The sequence below is a fragment of the Oncorhynchus mykiss genome, chromosome 5 (assembly GCF_057628025.1).
Source record: "Oncorhynchus mykiss isolate SJ-2025 chromosome 5, ASM5762802v1, whole genome shotgun sequence".
Lineage (NCBI taxonomy): Eukaryota > Metazoa > Chordata > Actinopteri > Salmoniformes > Salmonidae > Oncorhynchus > Oncorhynchus mykiss.
In genome coordinates, this window is record NC_143026.1 from 85,669,255 (window position 1) to 85,682,471 (window position 13,217).

General features: G+C 44.8%; 1 protein-coding gene across 1 annotated transcript in view; it reads right to left on the reverse strand.

Annotated features, from left to right (window-relative positions):
• fndc7b (fibronectin type III domain containing 7b) overlaps positions 1 to 13,217 on the reverse strand; it is a 47,809-nt gene that overhangs the window by 21,503 nt on the left and 13,089 nt on the right. Inside the window, exons 18-32 of the mRNA XM_090236172.1 lie at positions 12,892 to 13,149; positions 12,508 to 12,768; positions 12,098 to 12,361; positions 11,601 to 11,864; positions 11,044 to 11,301; positions 10,477 to 10,740; positions 9,888 to 10,148; positions 9,045 to 9,305; positions 8,476 to 8,739; positions 4,382 to 4,642; positions 3,939 to 4,202; positions 2,257 to 2,517; positions 1,852 to 2,115; positions 1,385 to 1,645; positions 791 to 1,051 (exon numbers count right to left, since the gene is read on the reverse strand). Of these exons, the coding sequence (XP_090092298.1) occupies positions 791 to 1,051; positions 1,385 to 1,645; positions 1,852 to 2,115; positions 2,257 to 2,517; positions 3,939 to 4,202; positions 4,382 to 4,642; positions 8,476 to 8,739; positions 9,045 to 9,305; positions 9,888 to 10,148; positions 10,477 to 10,740; positions 11,044 to 11,301; positions 11,601 to 11,864; positions 12,098 to 12,361; positions 12,508 to 12,768; positions 12,892 to 13,149 (3,927 nt within the window). The remainder of the gene's footprint in view (positions 1 to 790; positions 1,052 to 1,384; positions 1,646 to 1,851; positions 2,116 to 2,256; positions 2,518 to 3,938; positions 4,203 to 4,381; positions 4,643 to 8,475; positions 8,740 to 9,044; positions 9,306 to 9,887; positions 10,149 to 10,476; positions 10,741 to 11,043; positions 11,302 to 11,600; positions 11,865 to 12,097; positions 12,362 to 12,507; positions 12,769 to 12,891; positions 13,150 to 13,217) is intronic.

Below are 13,217 nucleotides of genomic sequence, written 5' to 3' on the forward strand. Positions count from 1 at the left end.
TACTGAGTGGCCTTTCAGGTTATGTCGATATAGGATTAGTTTTACTGTGGATATAGATACTTTTCTACCTGTTTCCTCCAGCATCTTTCCAAGGTCCTTTGCTGTTGTTCTGGGATTGATTTATACTTTTCGCACCAAAGTACATTTATCTCAAGGAGACCGAACGCGTCTCCTTCCTGAGCGGTATGATTTGTGCGTGGTCCGATGATGTTTATACTTGGGTACAATTGTTTGTACAGATGAACGTGGTACGTTCAGGCATTTGGAAATTGCTCCCAAGGATGAACCAGACTTGTGGAGGTCTTGGCTGATTTTTCTGAGGTCTTGGCTGATTTATTTGGATTTTCCCATGATGTCAAGCAAAGAGGCATTGAGTTTGAAGGTAGGCCTTGAAATACATCCACAGGTACACCTTCAATTGGCTCAAATGATGTCAATTAGCCTATCAGAAGCTTCTAAAGCCATGATGGAATTTTCTGGAATTTTCCAAACTTTTTAAAGGCACAGTGAACTTAGTGTATGTAAACTTCTGACCCACTGGAATTGTGATACGGTGAATTATAAGTGTAATAATGTGTCTGTAAACTATTGTTGGAAAAATGACTTGTGTCATGCACAAAGTAGATGTCCTAACCGACTTGCCAAAACTATAGTTTGTTAACAAGAAATTTGGAGAGTGGTTGAAAAATTAGTTTTAATGACCCCAACCTAAATGTATGTAGACTTCTGACTTCAACTGTCTGCTTATAAAGTGTCTCTACATTTTCCCATATGTGTGTTGTGAGCTCACCTGTCTTGAGCTCCACAGTGTCACTCACAGGGCTGGTGCAGTCACTGTCTCGTGCCACCATGGTGGCGGTGTAGTGTTGGCCGCAGTGCAGGCCGGTGAGATCACAGCGGGTGTCATGGGACATGCATCCTGCAACGTGTCCGTCGGTTCCGGTAGCCTCTACAGAGTAGAGCTGACCCCCACGGCTGGTGCTCCACATCATATTGGCCACATTACTGCTGCAGCTCACACTGGCCTGCAGACGCTGGGGTGTGCAGGGTACTGTGGGGAAGAATAGAACTAACGTCACTTTCATTCAGCAACACTGTAAAGCCATGACTGAGAGATGTTTATAATGGGATCTGGTCTATGGCTTTTGGTGAAGTGTTGAGTGCCCATACTACTTCTTAATATGTACTCTGTCTGTGTCAGATATGTAAATGTTGTGACTACAAAATGATGTTCTAATAGCTCTGACAGTGGAGTGGCTAAATATTTTAGGAGGTGTATTGTCTGTGTTTAATATGTGTGAGATAGATAGACTGGTCCTCAGTTAGTAGGTGTTTTGTCAAGGTCCTCACAAGGATAGAAACGTGTGTGTGTGCGTGTGCGTACCTGTTCTGACAATAGTCCCCATGCTCTCCGAGGTGTTACAGGTGCGTCCCTCAGCGGTTACCGCCAGGACGTACGTCTCTCCGCAGGGCAGCTGTGTGATGTCACATCCTGTCCCATCGGTGGTACAGAAGGTGGTCTCTCCGTCTGTGCGCTCCAGGGTGGCCGTGTACATCAGCGCTCCCACGCTGGGGGTCCAGGACACACTCACCGTATGGTTCTCACAACCCACCTTGGTCTGCGTGTCTTGGGGAGGGCAAGGGGCTGGGGGGGATGGGGGAGATGGGGGACAGAGGTTCAGTGAGGTGCACATACAGTATACACAGGTGGTACAACCAAACACTGTGAAAAATGCCAAAATGCCAACCAAATATAAATGTCACTAGGACAATATACTGCTAATTATACATTTCAGCTACTTCAATATAAATGTTAACAACCATCATGCATTAAGTACGTCAGTCTCTCACCTGTCTCGGACATCACAGCGTTGCTAGGTGCGCTGGAGCACTGTTGGTCTAAGGCAGTGAGGGTAAAGGTAAAGTGAAGTCCGCAGTGCAGGTCTGGCACAGAGCACGTGTTACTGTTGGTTGAGTTACACTCAAACGTCTGACCCTGGCTGTCCGTCGCCACGGCAACGTAAAGCTCGGAACCCGCTGACTCCTCCCATACCACCCAGGCGGAATCTGATAGACAGTCCATCTCTACCTCGGTGAGGCGGGGTACGCAGGGCGCTACAAGGAGAGAGAGAGAGCAGTGTGTCTGTGTTTATGTGTGTGTCGGGTTCATGAGTATTTATGCAGATGTACAGAAATGTCACTGACATGTAATTACAGACATCTAACTGATTGACTAATTGATTGATTGATCCCTACCTGTCTTGACCAGCTGAGACGGTGTGTTGACACCGACACAGCCGCCATGTGACGGGGTGACAGTCACATTGTACTCTGTGCCACATGACAGGGTGCTGAGGTCACAGCCCATTCCCGTGACGTTGCAGGTATAGTGCTGACCACTGGGACATTCAGCAGTAACTGTGTACAGCACCTCGGCAACGCTGTTGTCCCAGGTTACCGTGACAACGTTGGTGGCACAGTCCACCACGGCACTGACTGCATCTGGAGGGCAGGGAGCTGAGAGGGGGTAGAAGAGAACAGGAGAGAAGAGAAGATACAAGAAGAGAAGAGAGAGGCAGATACACCATATATACAAAAGTATGCGGACACCGCTTCAAATTAGATTTGGCTATTTCAGCCACACACTTGCTGACAGGTGTCTAAATCAAGCACACAGTCATGCAATCTCCATAGACAAACATTGGCAGTAGAATTGCCTTACTGAAGAGCTCAGTGACTTTCAACATGGCACCGTCATAGGATGCCACCTTTCCAACAAGTCAGTTCGTCAAATTTCTTCCCTCCTAGAGCTGCCCCGGTCAACTGTAAGTGCTGTTATTGTGAAGTGGAAACGTCTAGGAGCAACAACGGCTCAGCCGCAAAATGGTAGGCCACACAAGCTCACAGAAAGGGACCGCCGAGTGCTAAAGTGCACACAGTGCGTAAAAATTGTCTGTCCTCGGTTGCAACACTCACTACCGAGTTCCAAACTTCCTCCAGAAGCAACATCAGTACAATAACTGTTCGTCGGGAGCTTAGTGAAATGGGTTTCCATGGCCGAGCAGCCACACACAAGCCTAAGATCACCTTGAGCAATGCCAAGGGTCAGCTGGAGGGGTGTTAAGCTTGCCACAATTGGACTCTGGAGCAGTGGAAACGCATTCTCTGGAGTGATGAATCATGCTTCACCATCTGGCAGTCTGACGGACAAATCTCTGTTTGGAGGATGCCAGGAGAACGCTACCTGCCCGAATGCATAGTGCCAACTGTAAAGTTTGGTGGAGATGGAATAATGGTCTGGGGATGTTTTTCATAGTTTGGGCTAGGCCCCTTAGTTCCAGTGAAGGGAAATCTTAACATTACAGCATACAAGGACATTCTAGACGATTCTGTGCTTCCAACTTAGTGTCAACATTTTGGGGAAGGCCCTATCCTGTTTCAGCATGACAATGCCACTGTGCACAAAGCAAGGTCCATACAGAAATGGTTTGTTGAGATTGGTGTGGAAGAACTTGACTGGCCTGCACAAAGCCCCGAACCCCATTGAACACCTTCGGAATGAATTGGAACGCTGACTGCGAGCCTGGTCCAACATCAGTGCCCGACCTCACTAATGCTCTTGTGGTTGAATGGAGCAAGTCCCTGCAGCAATGTTCCAACATCTAGTGGAAAGCTTTCCCAGAAGAGAGGAGACTGTTATAGCAGCAAAGGGGGGACCAACTCCATATTAATGCCCATGATTTTGGAATGAGATGTTCGACGAGCAGGTGTCCACATACTTTTAGTCATAGTGAAGAAGGATTATTTTAAGTACTTTGTAATGTATCTCAAGGATACTAATTTCTCTAGTAGTCATCAATATATCCCTGAATGCCACTATTTCTATGTATGGCCAATAAGTATTGACCATGGTGTGTTTCAGTAGAGGTGAATCCTACCTGCTGTGACCTGCTGTGCGGGGCTGTAGGAGCTGTTGCACACATCGTCGTGAGCCACCACCACAACACTGTAGGTCAGACCACACTGCATTCTGGAAACCACACAGGTGGTCACATTCGTGTCGCACACGGTCAGCAAACCCTCGCTGCTCGTCAGTTCGGCGTGGTAGTGGTTGGGGGTGTAGCCGCTCTGTTGCCAGGTGATAGTGAGGACACCTGATAAGCAGTCCAGGGCATTCTGCACGTCCGTGGGAACACAGGGAGCTGGGAGGAGAGAGAGGAGGGTCAGAGGTCTGTTGAATCCAAAGTTTATTTTAAAGAGCTCGCTCTGTTCCAATAGTATAGCTGTGTTATGATGTGTTCTTCACAATAAATAGGACAGTAACAAGTGGTGGGGTTTTTCTATCCCAAGATCTAGTCCCAGTCTTCAGAAAAACACATACCAGTATTGACAATGTACATGTTGCTTTTGGCTCCTACACAGCTGTTATCCACTCCAGCAGCGTAGACTTGGTACTTCTGTCCACACAACAGTCCTGAGATATCACATGCTGTTGTGCTGGTGTTACATGACAACCAGTGGCCCTCGTTGCTCACGGCGACGGCCGTGTAGGAGATGGAACCATGTGATGCCGCCCAGGAGACAGAGATGTTGTCAGAGCTGCAAGAGTACTGAACGCTGAGGGCTGTAGGGGGGCAGGGAGCTGAGGAGAGCGGGGAGACGAGGATTAGTCAGTATGGTGTGTGTGAAGGATTTCACGATCTGAGTTTAGGGATGTAGTTTGCCAGGCCTTTGTGTGCGATTGAGTTGGTCTTTGGATGTACAGTATTGGGTTTTGCATGTACAATACCGTTCAAAAGTTTGGGGTCAGTTAGAAATTAAAATAACATAACATTTATCAGAAATACAGTGTAGACATGGTTAATGTTGTAAATGACTATTGTAGCTGGAAACGGCAGATTTTTTATGAAATATCTACATAGGCATACAGAGGTCCATTATCAGCAACCACTCCTGTGTTCCAGTGGCATGTTTTGTTAGCTAATCAAAGTTTAGCATTTTAAAAGGCTAATTGATCAATTAGAAAACCCTTTTGCAATTATGTTAGCACAGCTGAAAACTGTCTGGCCTTTAGACTAGTTGAGTATCTGGAGCATCATCATGTGTGCGTTCGATTACAGGCTCAAACTTTTTTTATATATACTCAGAGGACCATTATTAGCATGTTTTAACCACTTCTATATAAATGGTATATTATCAGACACGCAACAAGAAGGTCTGATATAATTATTACTTAAACAGGACCCAAGTGGTATATATAAAGATCCAGTCCATTAAAAAAATCGGAGGCCTCTTACACTTCAGTGTTGTGATGCAAAAATCCTAGCTAAATGCTTGGCGCATAGAATTAAAAAGGTATTGTCAGATATTATTCATCCTAATCAGACAGGTGTTTTACATGGACGATACATTGGAAATAATATAAGACAAGTACTGGAAATATAATAGAATACTATGAAATATCGGGGACACCAAGCCTGCTTTTCATAGCTGATTTTGAAAATGCTTCTGATAAAGTACGACTGGAGTTTATATATAAACAAATAGAATATTTCCATTTTGGGGAATCTCTTATCAAATGGGTTAATGTTATGTATAGTAACACCTAGGTGTAAAATAGTAAATAATGGCTACATCTCAGAAAGTTTAAAACTATCTAGAGGAGTAAAACAAGGTTGTCCACTATCGGCATATCTATTTATTATTGCCATCGAAATGTTAGCTGTTAAAATTAGATCCAACAATAATTGTTGAATTAGAAATCCGTGGCTTAAAAACAGGTGTCATTGTACGCTGATGATTCATGTTTTCTTTTAAAACCACAATTAGAATCCCTCCATGGCCTCATAGAGGATCTAGATAATTTTGCTAACCTCTCTGGATTAAAACCAAATTATGATACGTATTGGATCACAAAAAAATTCACATTTTACATTACCGTGTAGTTTACCAATGAAATGGTCTGACGGGGATGTGGACATACTCAGTATACAAATCCCAAAAGAAAGAAATGATCTCACTCAAATACATTTTTATAGAAATTTAGCAAAAATAGATAAGATCTTGCTACCATGGAAAGGAAAATACCTGTCTATTTGTGGAAAAATCACCCTGATTAACTTTTTAATCACATCACAATTTACCTATTTGCTTATGGTTTTACCTACACCTAGTGACCTGCTTTTTAAATTATATGAACAAAAATATTAAATTTTATTTGGAATGACAAGCCAGACAAAATTAAAAGGGCCTATTTATATAACGAATAATAACTCGGAGGGCAGAAATGATTAAATATTAAAGCATTAGACCTCTCACTAAAGGCATCAGTCATACAAAAGTTATACTTAAATCCAAACTGGTTCTCTAGTAAATTAGTAAGAATGTCTCACCCCATGTTCAAGAAGAGCCCTTTTCCCTTTATTCAGATTACAACTGCTCACTTTCGGTAGTTTGAAAAGGAAATAATTTCCAAAATATCGTTATTTTTTAAACAAGCCTTGGAAAGTTGGTTGCAACATATTTTTTGATGAAATGTTTAAAAAGGTATAATTTTAGTGAATGATATCATAAATAGGACTGGTGGAGTTATGTCACACATGCAGCAAACACAGACATATGGAAATGTCTGCTCTGCCCAAAATTACAACCAACTAATTGCAGCATTACCACAAAAATGGAAGAGGCAAGTAGGAAAAAAGTAAGGAACTTGTCTGTCGGCCCTGCATTAAAGAACAGAAATGGTTAAAGAAAATTGTGATAAATTGTGATAAATTGTGATAAATAAAAATTGTGATAAATAAAAACATTTACCAATTTAATTTTAGGACCAAAAAATTAACAGCTGTGCCGTATACATTGCAAAATAGTTGGGAAGAGATTTTCGATGTACCCATTCCACGGCACATGGCTTATGAATTGACACGCAAAACAATGCCGGATTCAAAACATCTAATTTTACAATTTAAATTACAATACAAAATTATTGCAAACAATAGAATCTTCCCAGCTCTGCAGATTTTGCTGTGAGGAGGCAGAGTCATTAGATCATTTATTTTGGTACTGTCCATATGTAGCTCGTTTTTGGTCACAGGTCCAGGAAGGGCTGAAGAATTGCAACATTTGCCTAGAACTAACGCTGCAGATAGCAATACTGGGTGATTTGAAAAGTCATAGTCAATCAATCAATAATATAATCATTATTTTAGCAAAAATGTTTATCTTTAATTTACAATCTGTATATAGGATCAGACATTTTGGACATCAGAAATAGAGGAAGGACTAAAAACAAACCAAATATAACTATTGTAAAATAGATTGTCTGTAAAATGTGTATAATATAAAACTGAAGGTAGAAGCCTAAGTGTTATTGTTTATTAGTTTACTCCAATTGGGGGAAGGGTGGTAGGGTTTACAGGGAATAATAAAGGTATATTCTAAAAAAAGTATATAGGTATGTGTATGTATGTATATATATATATATATGTGTATATGTATGAATGTTTATGTATGCATATGTACAGTTGAAGTTGGAAGTTTACATACAGTTAGGTTGGAGTCATTAAATCTCATTTTTCAACCAATCCATACATTTCTTGTTAACAAACTTAGCACTGATGGAGGGCTTGTGTGTTCCTGATGTAACTCGGGCAGTTGTTGTTGCAATCCTGAACCTCTCCCGCAGGTGTGATGTTCGGATGTACCAATCCTGTGCAGGTGTTTTTACACGTGGTCTGCCACTGCGAGGATGATCAGCTGTCCGTCCTGTCTCCCTGTAGGCTGTCTTAGGCGTCTCACAGTACGGACAGTGCAATTTATTGCCCTGGCCACATCTGCAGTCCTCATGCCTCCTTGCAGCATGCCTAAGGCATGTCCACGCAGATGAGCAGGGACCCTGGGCATCTTTCTTTTGGGGTTTTTCAGAATCAGTAGAAAGGCCTCTTTAGTGTCCTACATTTTCATAACTGTGACCTTAATTGCCTACCGTCTGTAAGCTGTTAGTGTCTTAACGACCATTCCACAGGTGGATGTTCATTAACTGTTTGTGGTTCATTGAACAAGCATGGGAAACAGTGTTTAAACCCTTTACAATGAAGATCTGTGAAGTTATTTGGATTTTTACGAATTATCTTTGAAAGGAATGTTTCTTTTTTTGCTGAGTTTATATTTACCAAAAAATATAAGGGGGATTTGAAATGATGCAGACAATTACATTGATGGAAGCCACAATCTTAACGCAATATAAAGATGATTCACCCCTAAAAGTAAAGAAAGAAAGAAAAACCCTCGAATGAGTAGGTGTGTCCAAACGTTTGACTGGTACTGTAGGTGTGTGTAGATGTTTGACTGGTACTGTAGGTGTGTGTAGATGTTTGACTGGTTATGTAGGTGTGTGTAGATGTCTGACTGGTTATGTAGGTGTGTGTAGATGTTTGATGATAGGACTGTTGGTATGATGGTAGAACTGTATTTTACCTGTGTTGACTACGACCCAGTCACGAGCGGGGCTGGGGCAGGTGCGCCCCTCTCCCCTGACACTGACCCTGTACCTCTCTCCACACTGCAGCTTGCTGATATTGCAGCCGGAGCCGGGGCTGGAGCAGGTGAGCTGGTGTTTGATGTCAAAGCCCTCGGCCAAGGCTTTGTAGATCAGAGTGCCGTTACCAGGCGTCCAGGAGATCTGAGCTGTGTTGGTACTGCAGTTCAGGTAGGCCTGCAGGCCAGTGTGGCGGCAGGGTACTGGAGGGAGAGGAGAGAGAGAAACACGTTGGTGTGTATATGTTTTGGAGAGAGGTGGGAGGGGGAAGAGAGAGAGAGAAACACGTTGGTGTGTATATGTTTTGGAGAGAGGTGGGAGGGGGGGGGGGGAAGAGAGAGAGAGAAGTTGACTAGATGGGCTTAGGTAAGCATTGGGTTAAAGTTCACAAAACATTAGTGAATTACAGTGAATGAGGCTTCATAACTCTCTGATAAAAGATTCTTGGTTGGTTGATCTGAGAGATTGAGATCGTTTTTCAAGGTTATCGGTGTGCTGGCATACTTACAAGTGGTAGTGGTGATGGACTCACTGGCCAGGCTGACACAGCTGTCGTGGTTAGCCAGCACCACCATAGTGTAGTCCTGTCCACACACCAGATCAAGGAATGCACAGTTGGTGTCTGAGCTGGTACAGGTGGCATTGTGCCCACCACTGCCTTCTGCATGTACTGTGTAGCCAGTGGCACCACGGGCTGAGTCCCAGGTTACAGACGTGATGCCGGCTTCACAGTCCACATCGGCTGTCAAGTGGGTGGGGACGCAGGGGGCTGGAAGGGGACACAGGGATGTGTTGGATCAGGAGGGTGCATGTGTGTTGGGCTTTAAAGATTCTAACCCTATTATATTTAATTAACATCTGTTAATATAAACACTTAGGGGGACAGAGAGGTTGGGTTGGGTTTTAATACTGGGTTGGGTTTTAATGTTGGGTTTTAATACTGATACAGTGAGAGAATTCTACCCATCCACCCGTCACAGACCTATTGACTTGAATGTAGAAACCCATTCTATAAATTATATTTTTCTGAGCACACTTCCATTATGTGACCATTGAGTCAATGGCTATGAGGATTAAAGAGGTGTGACAAATGACTGGGAAACCAGAGATGACTCCATTCGCTACTTAACTAAGATTACACTGTGACATCCAAGGAGAGTAGCCTACATGCTGCTTACACAATATGCTATACAAAATTAAGAATGTTTTCTTATACAAATATAGAGTCACTACACCTGGAGTCACTACACTGCTGTTAAGTATTTTACACATTTATTTATAGACATGGTAGGACCCAATAAATGGCGTTCCATAGTAAAGTTTCTCTCTACCATATCTGTCTGTGTGTCACCTGTGAGGAGGTTCATGCTGGTGCTGAGTGTGCTCTTGCAGGTGTCAGTGAGGCCCTGTACAGTGACTGTATAGGCCTTTCCACAGCTCAGAGAGCTGAAGGTGCAGTTGGAGCCAGTGCTGTTACAGGAGCTCTTCACTCCCTGCCAGTCCACCGCTGACACCATGTGGATTTGGTCAGGTCCAGCGTTGTCCCACGTCACCTCGGCTACGTTAGTACTGCACTCCAGGCTCACCGCAGGGCTTTCTGGTTTACAGGGAGCTGAGGGGAGAGGAGAGAGGGATAGAAGGATGGAGAGAGGGATGGAAGGATAGAGAGAGGGATGGAAGGATGGAAGGATGGAGAAAAGAATGGAAGGATGGAGAGAGGGATGGAAGGATGGTGAGAGGACAGGAAGGATGGACAGGACAGGAGAAAAAATAGTATACATACAGGAACTAAAAGACATTAACTTTATGAGGGTTTAGGGAAATGTATGAATTCCAGAACTCCATGAGAATTTGGATTGATTGATCGACTGATCTTGAGTCCAGGCAGTTGAGGTGTACAGTAAGACGGGTGGTTGTCTGACTCTGAACCAGAGCCTTACCTGACTGGATACGGTAGTCTGATCCCTCGATAGTGGCACAGTTGACGTTGGCGGTGCTGACAGCGATGCTGTATGTGATGCCACAGGCCAGGCTGTTGATGGTGCACTTTGTAGAGCTGGTGCCACAGCTGAGATTAGACCCGTCACTGCCGATGGCCAGGGCTGTGTAGGAGTTGCGGTGCCCCTCACTCTCTGACCACTGCACTGCAAATGTGTTGGCACTGCAGTCCAGGGCTGCTGCTACATTGCCAGGTAGACAGGGGGCTGTGGAGGGGGACAGGTTTGGAGGTGAGAGAGAGACATAACTGTGAGACTGATGCTAATGTAACATGGTGCATTATCTATAGTGAATGAAAACAAGATCGAGTAACATTATGGTCATCTAATGTAAGGCAACTGCAACTGAAGGCCGACACTGAAGGATAGAAATGATCACGTTTCATCTGCTCACTAACTGAACATATCACCTGTAGTTTATAATTATAATAAAAGTTAGATTCCATTCGATTCACTTCAATTCTAGTCAGTCAGTAAGTCGGTCGGTCGGTTCATTATTTTGTTAACTACCTGAGTCGAACTGGATGGTGTCCATGGTACTGTTGCAGGTCCCAGTGGAGGCAACCACGGAGGCTGTGTAAGGATGTCCGCAGTCCAGCTTCACAGAACAGGAAGTGGCGTTGGAAGTACAGAAGGCTGTGAAGCTGTGGGTGGTACCGGTTACCGTGGCGGTGTAGGTGACGCCTCCTGCACTCAAGTCCCAGGTGATGGTGCCCCCATTGGTGCTACAGTTTGCCTGGGCAGTTAGGTTGGTGGGCGGGCAAGGAGCTGTGGGCGGGAACCAGATAGGGCATTGGAAATCAGTTTCAGAACAAGGAAGGACGTTGTGAATCAGTACAAAACAAGTTAGATTATACAATGGTGGAACTGTTGTCGATGGCCTATGCTCCAGGAGAAAACGGTAAAAGGTCTAAGTAAGTAGCAACTGTATGCCTGTTATACACATTCACAGTATTTAGTGGCTTTGAGTGACACACTGTATAAAAAAAAAGTAGATGAAGAGTCTCATTGTTTTAATGTGATAATCTGAGAATAGGTAGGAAAGAGACCCTGACTGTGGTTGGTACCTGTGTCCATCTCCATGGTTGAGCTTAGGCTGCTGGTGCAGACAGAGTCCTTGGCCGTGACCCTGAAGCTGTAGTGTTCTCCACACTGCAGCCCTGAGATCACATAGGACGTGTCTACGGTGGAGTAGCTGGTGTTGGCTCCGCCCTCTTTCTGGGAATACAGGAAATAGGTGACACCGGTCTCTGGGTTCTGGTCCCAGGTGATAGTCAGGTCGTTGGTGCCACAGGCCGTCACTCCAGCCAGGCTGGTAGGAGGACAGATGGCTGAGAGAGGGAGGGAAAGAGAGAAACAGGAAGAGGGAAAGAGTGTTAGCTTTTTGGTTTAGAAATTGCACACATATCCAACCCACCCAATAATTAGCATTACTTTGCTAAATGCATTCAATGTCAAGGTTTGTTGAAAACTTAAACTGTGATATACAGTTATCAGATCGTTATTGTTAAGTTAATGCTAATGAATACAATCATTAGTATAGGGATTTGTTATCTCCTCTCACATGCTTTGAGGGTGACTGGTGGGCTGGGCTCGCTCTGGCATCCCCTCTCCATGGTTACCACTGAGACGTTGTAGGTCTCGCCGCATTTCAGCTCGCTGAAGGAGCAGCCCGCCGTCCCATTGGTGATGCAGGTGTGGGCGTGGCCATCCTGGTCGGTCGCTGTTGCAATGTACATCTTGGAGGTGGGGGCGGCTACCCAGGACACAGAACCCACATTACTCTCGCACTGCAGAGAGGTCTGGACCTTGGTGGGGGGACAGGGACCTAGGGGGGGAGAGGGGGGGGGGGGGGGGGGTTGTTTTGTTGTTAAGGACAGTTGTTAAGACAGGGGTTTTAAGAGTTAAAGCAGCCAATGGAGCACTCTCAAATGTCTTTATGTAGCTTCCCTGATCTGTATTTGTTTTCCATACCTGCAATGAAGGTGAAGGCAGTGCTCTGAAAGCCTTTACACGTCTCAGAGAAGGGGGTGATAGTGATTTCATAGGTCTGAGCGCAGTGCATGTTCGGCAGATCACAGCTGGTGTCGCCTGTGGTACAGGTTTTGGCGTCGCCGTCGCGACCAAGGGCGGTCACATTGTAGCCCACGGCACCAGAGCTGGCCAGCCAGGTCACAACCACGGTGTTGTTTCCACACAGCAGACTGGCACTGACATTCTGCGGAGCACAGGGAGCTGAAGGGAGGGTAGGACAGGGAGACAATGTTAAAGTAATAAACTGTTACTGTACATATATAATGTATATGTAAATATAACAGAGTATGTATCTGATACTGACTACACTGACTATCCCCTTACCTGTCTGTATCTGTGTGGCAGCTGACTGGCTGCTGTTGCAGTGTCCGGCCAGAGCATCCACGGTCACATTGTAGAGATGACCACACATGAGCGTGGTCAAAAAGCATTGGGTCTCAGTCGTACTGCAGGAGTCACTGTGGTCACCAGACTCTACACGGGCGATGAAGCTATCACGCCCCAGAGTCTCGTCCCAGCTCAGCAGAGCTATACTCGTACCACATTCGTACTGGGAGCGGACGTTGGCTGGGGTGCAAGGGGCTGTGGAAACACACACAAATACACTTGGATCAGTCAAAAAGAGGCAGATGGTCACAACAACATGAGTG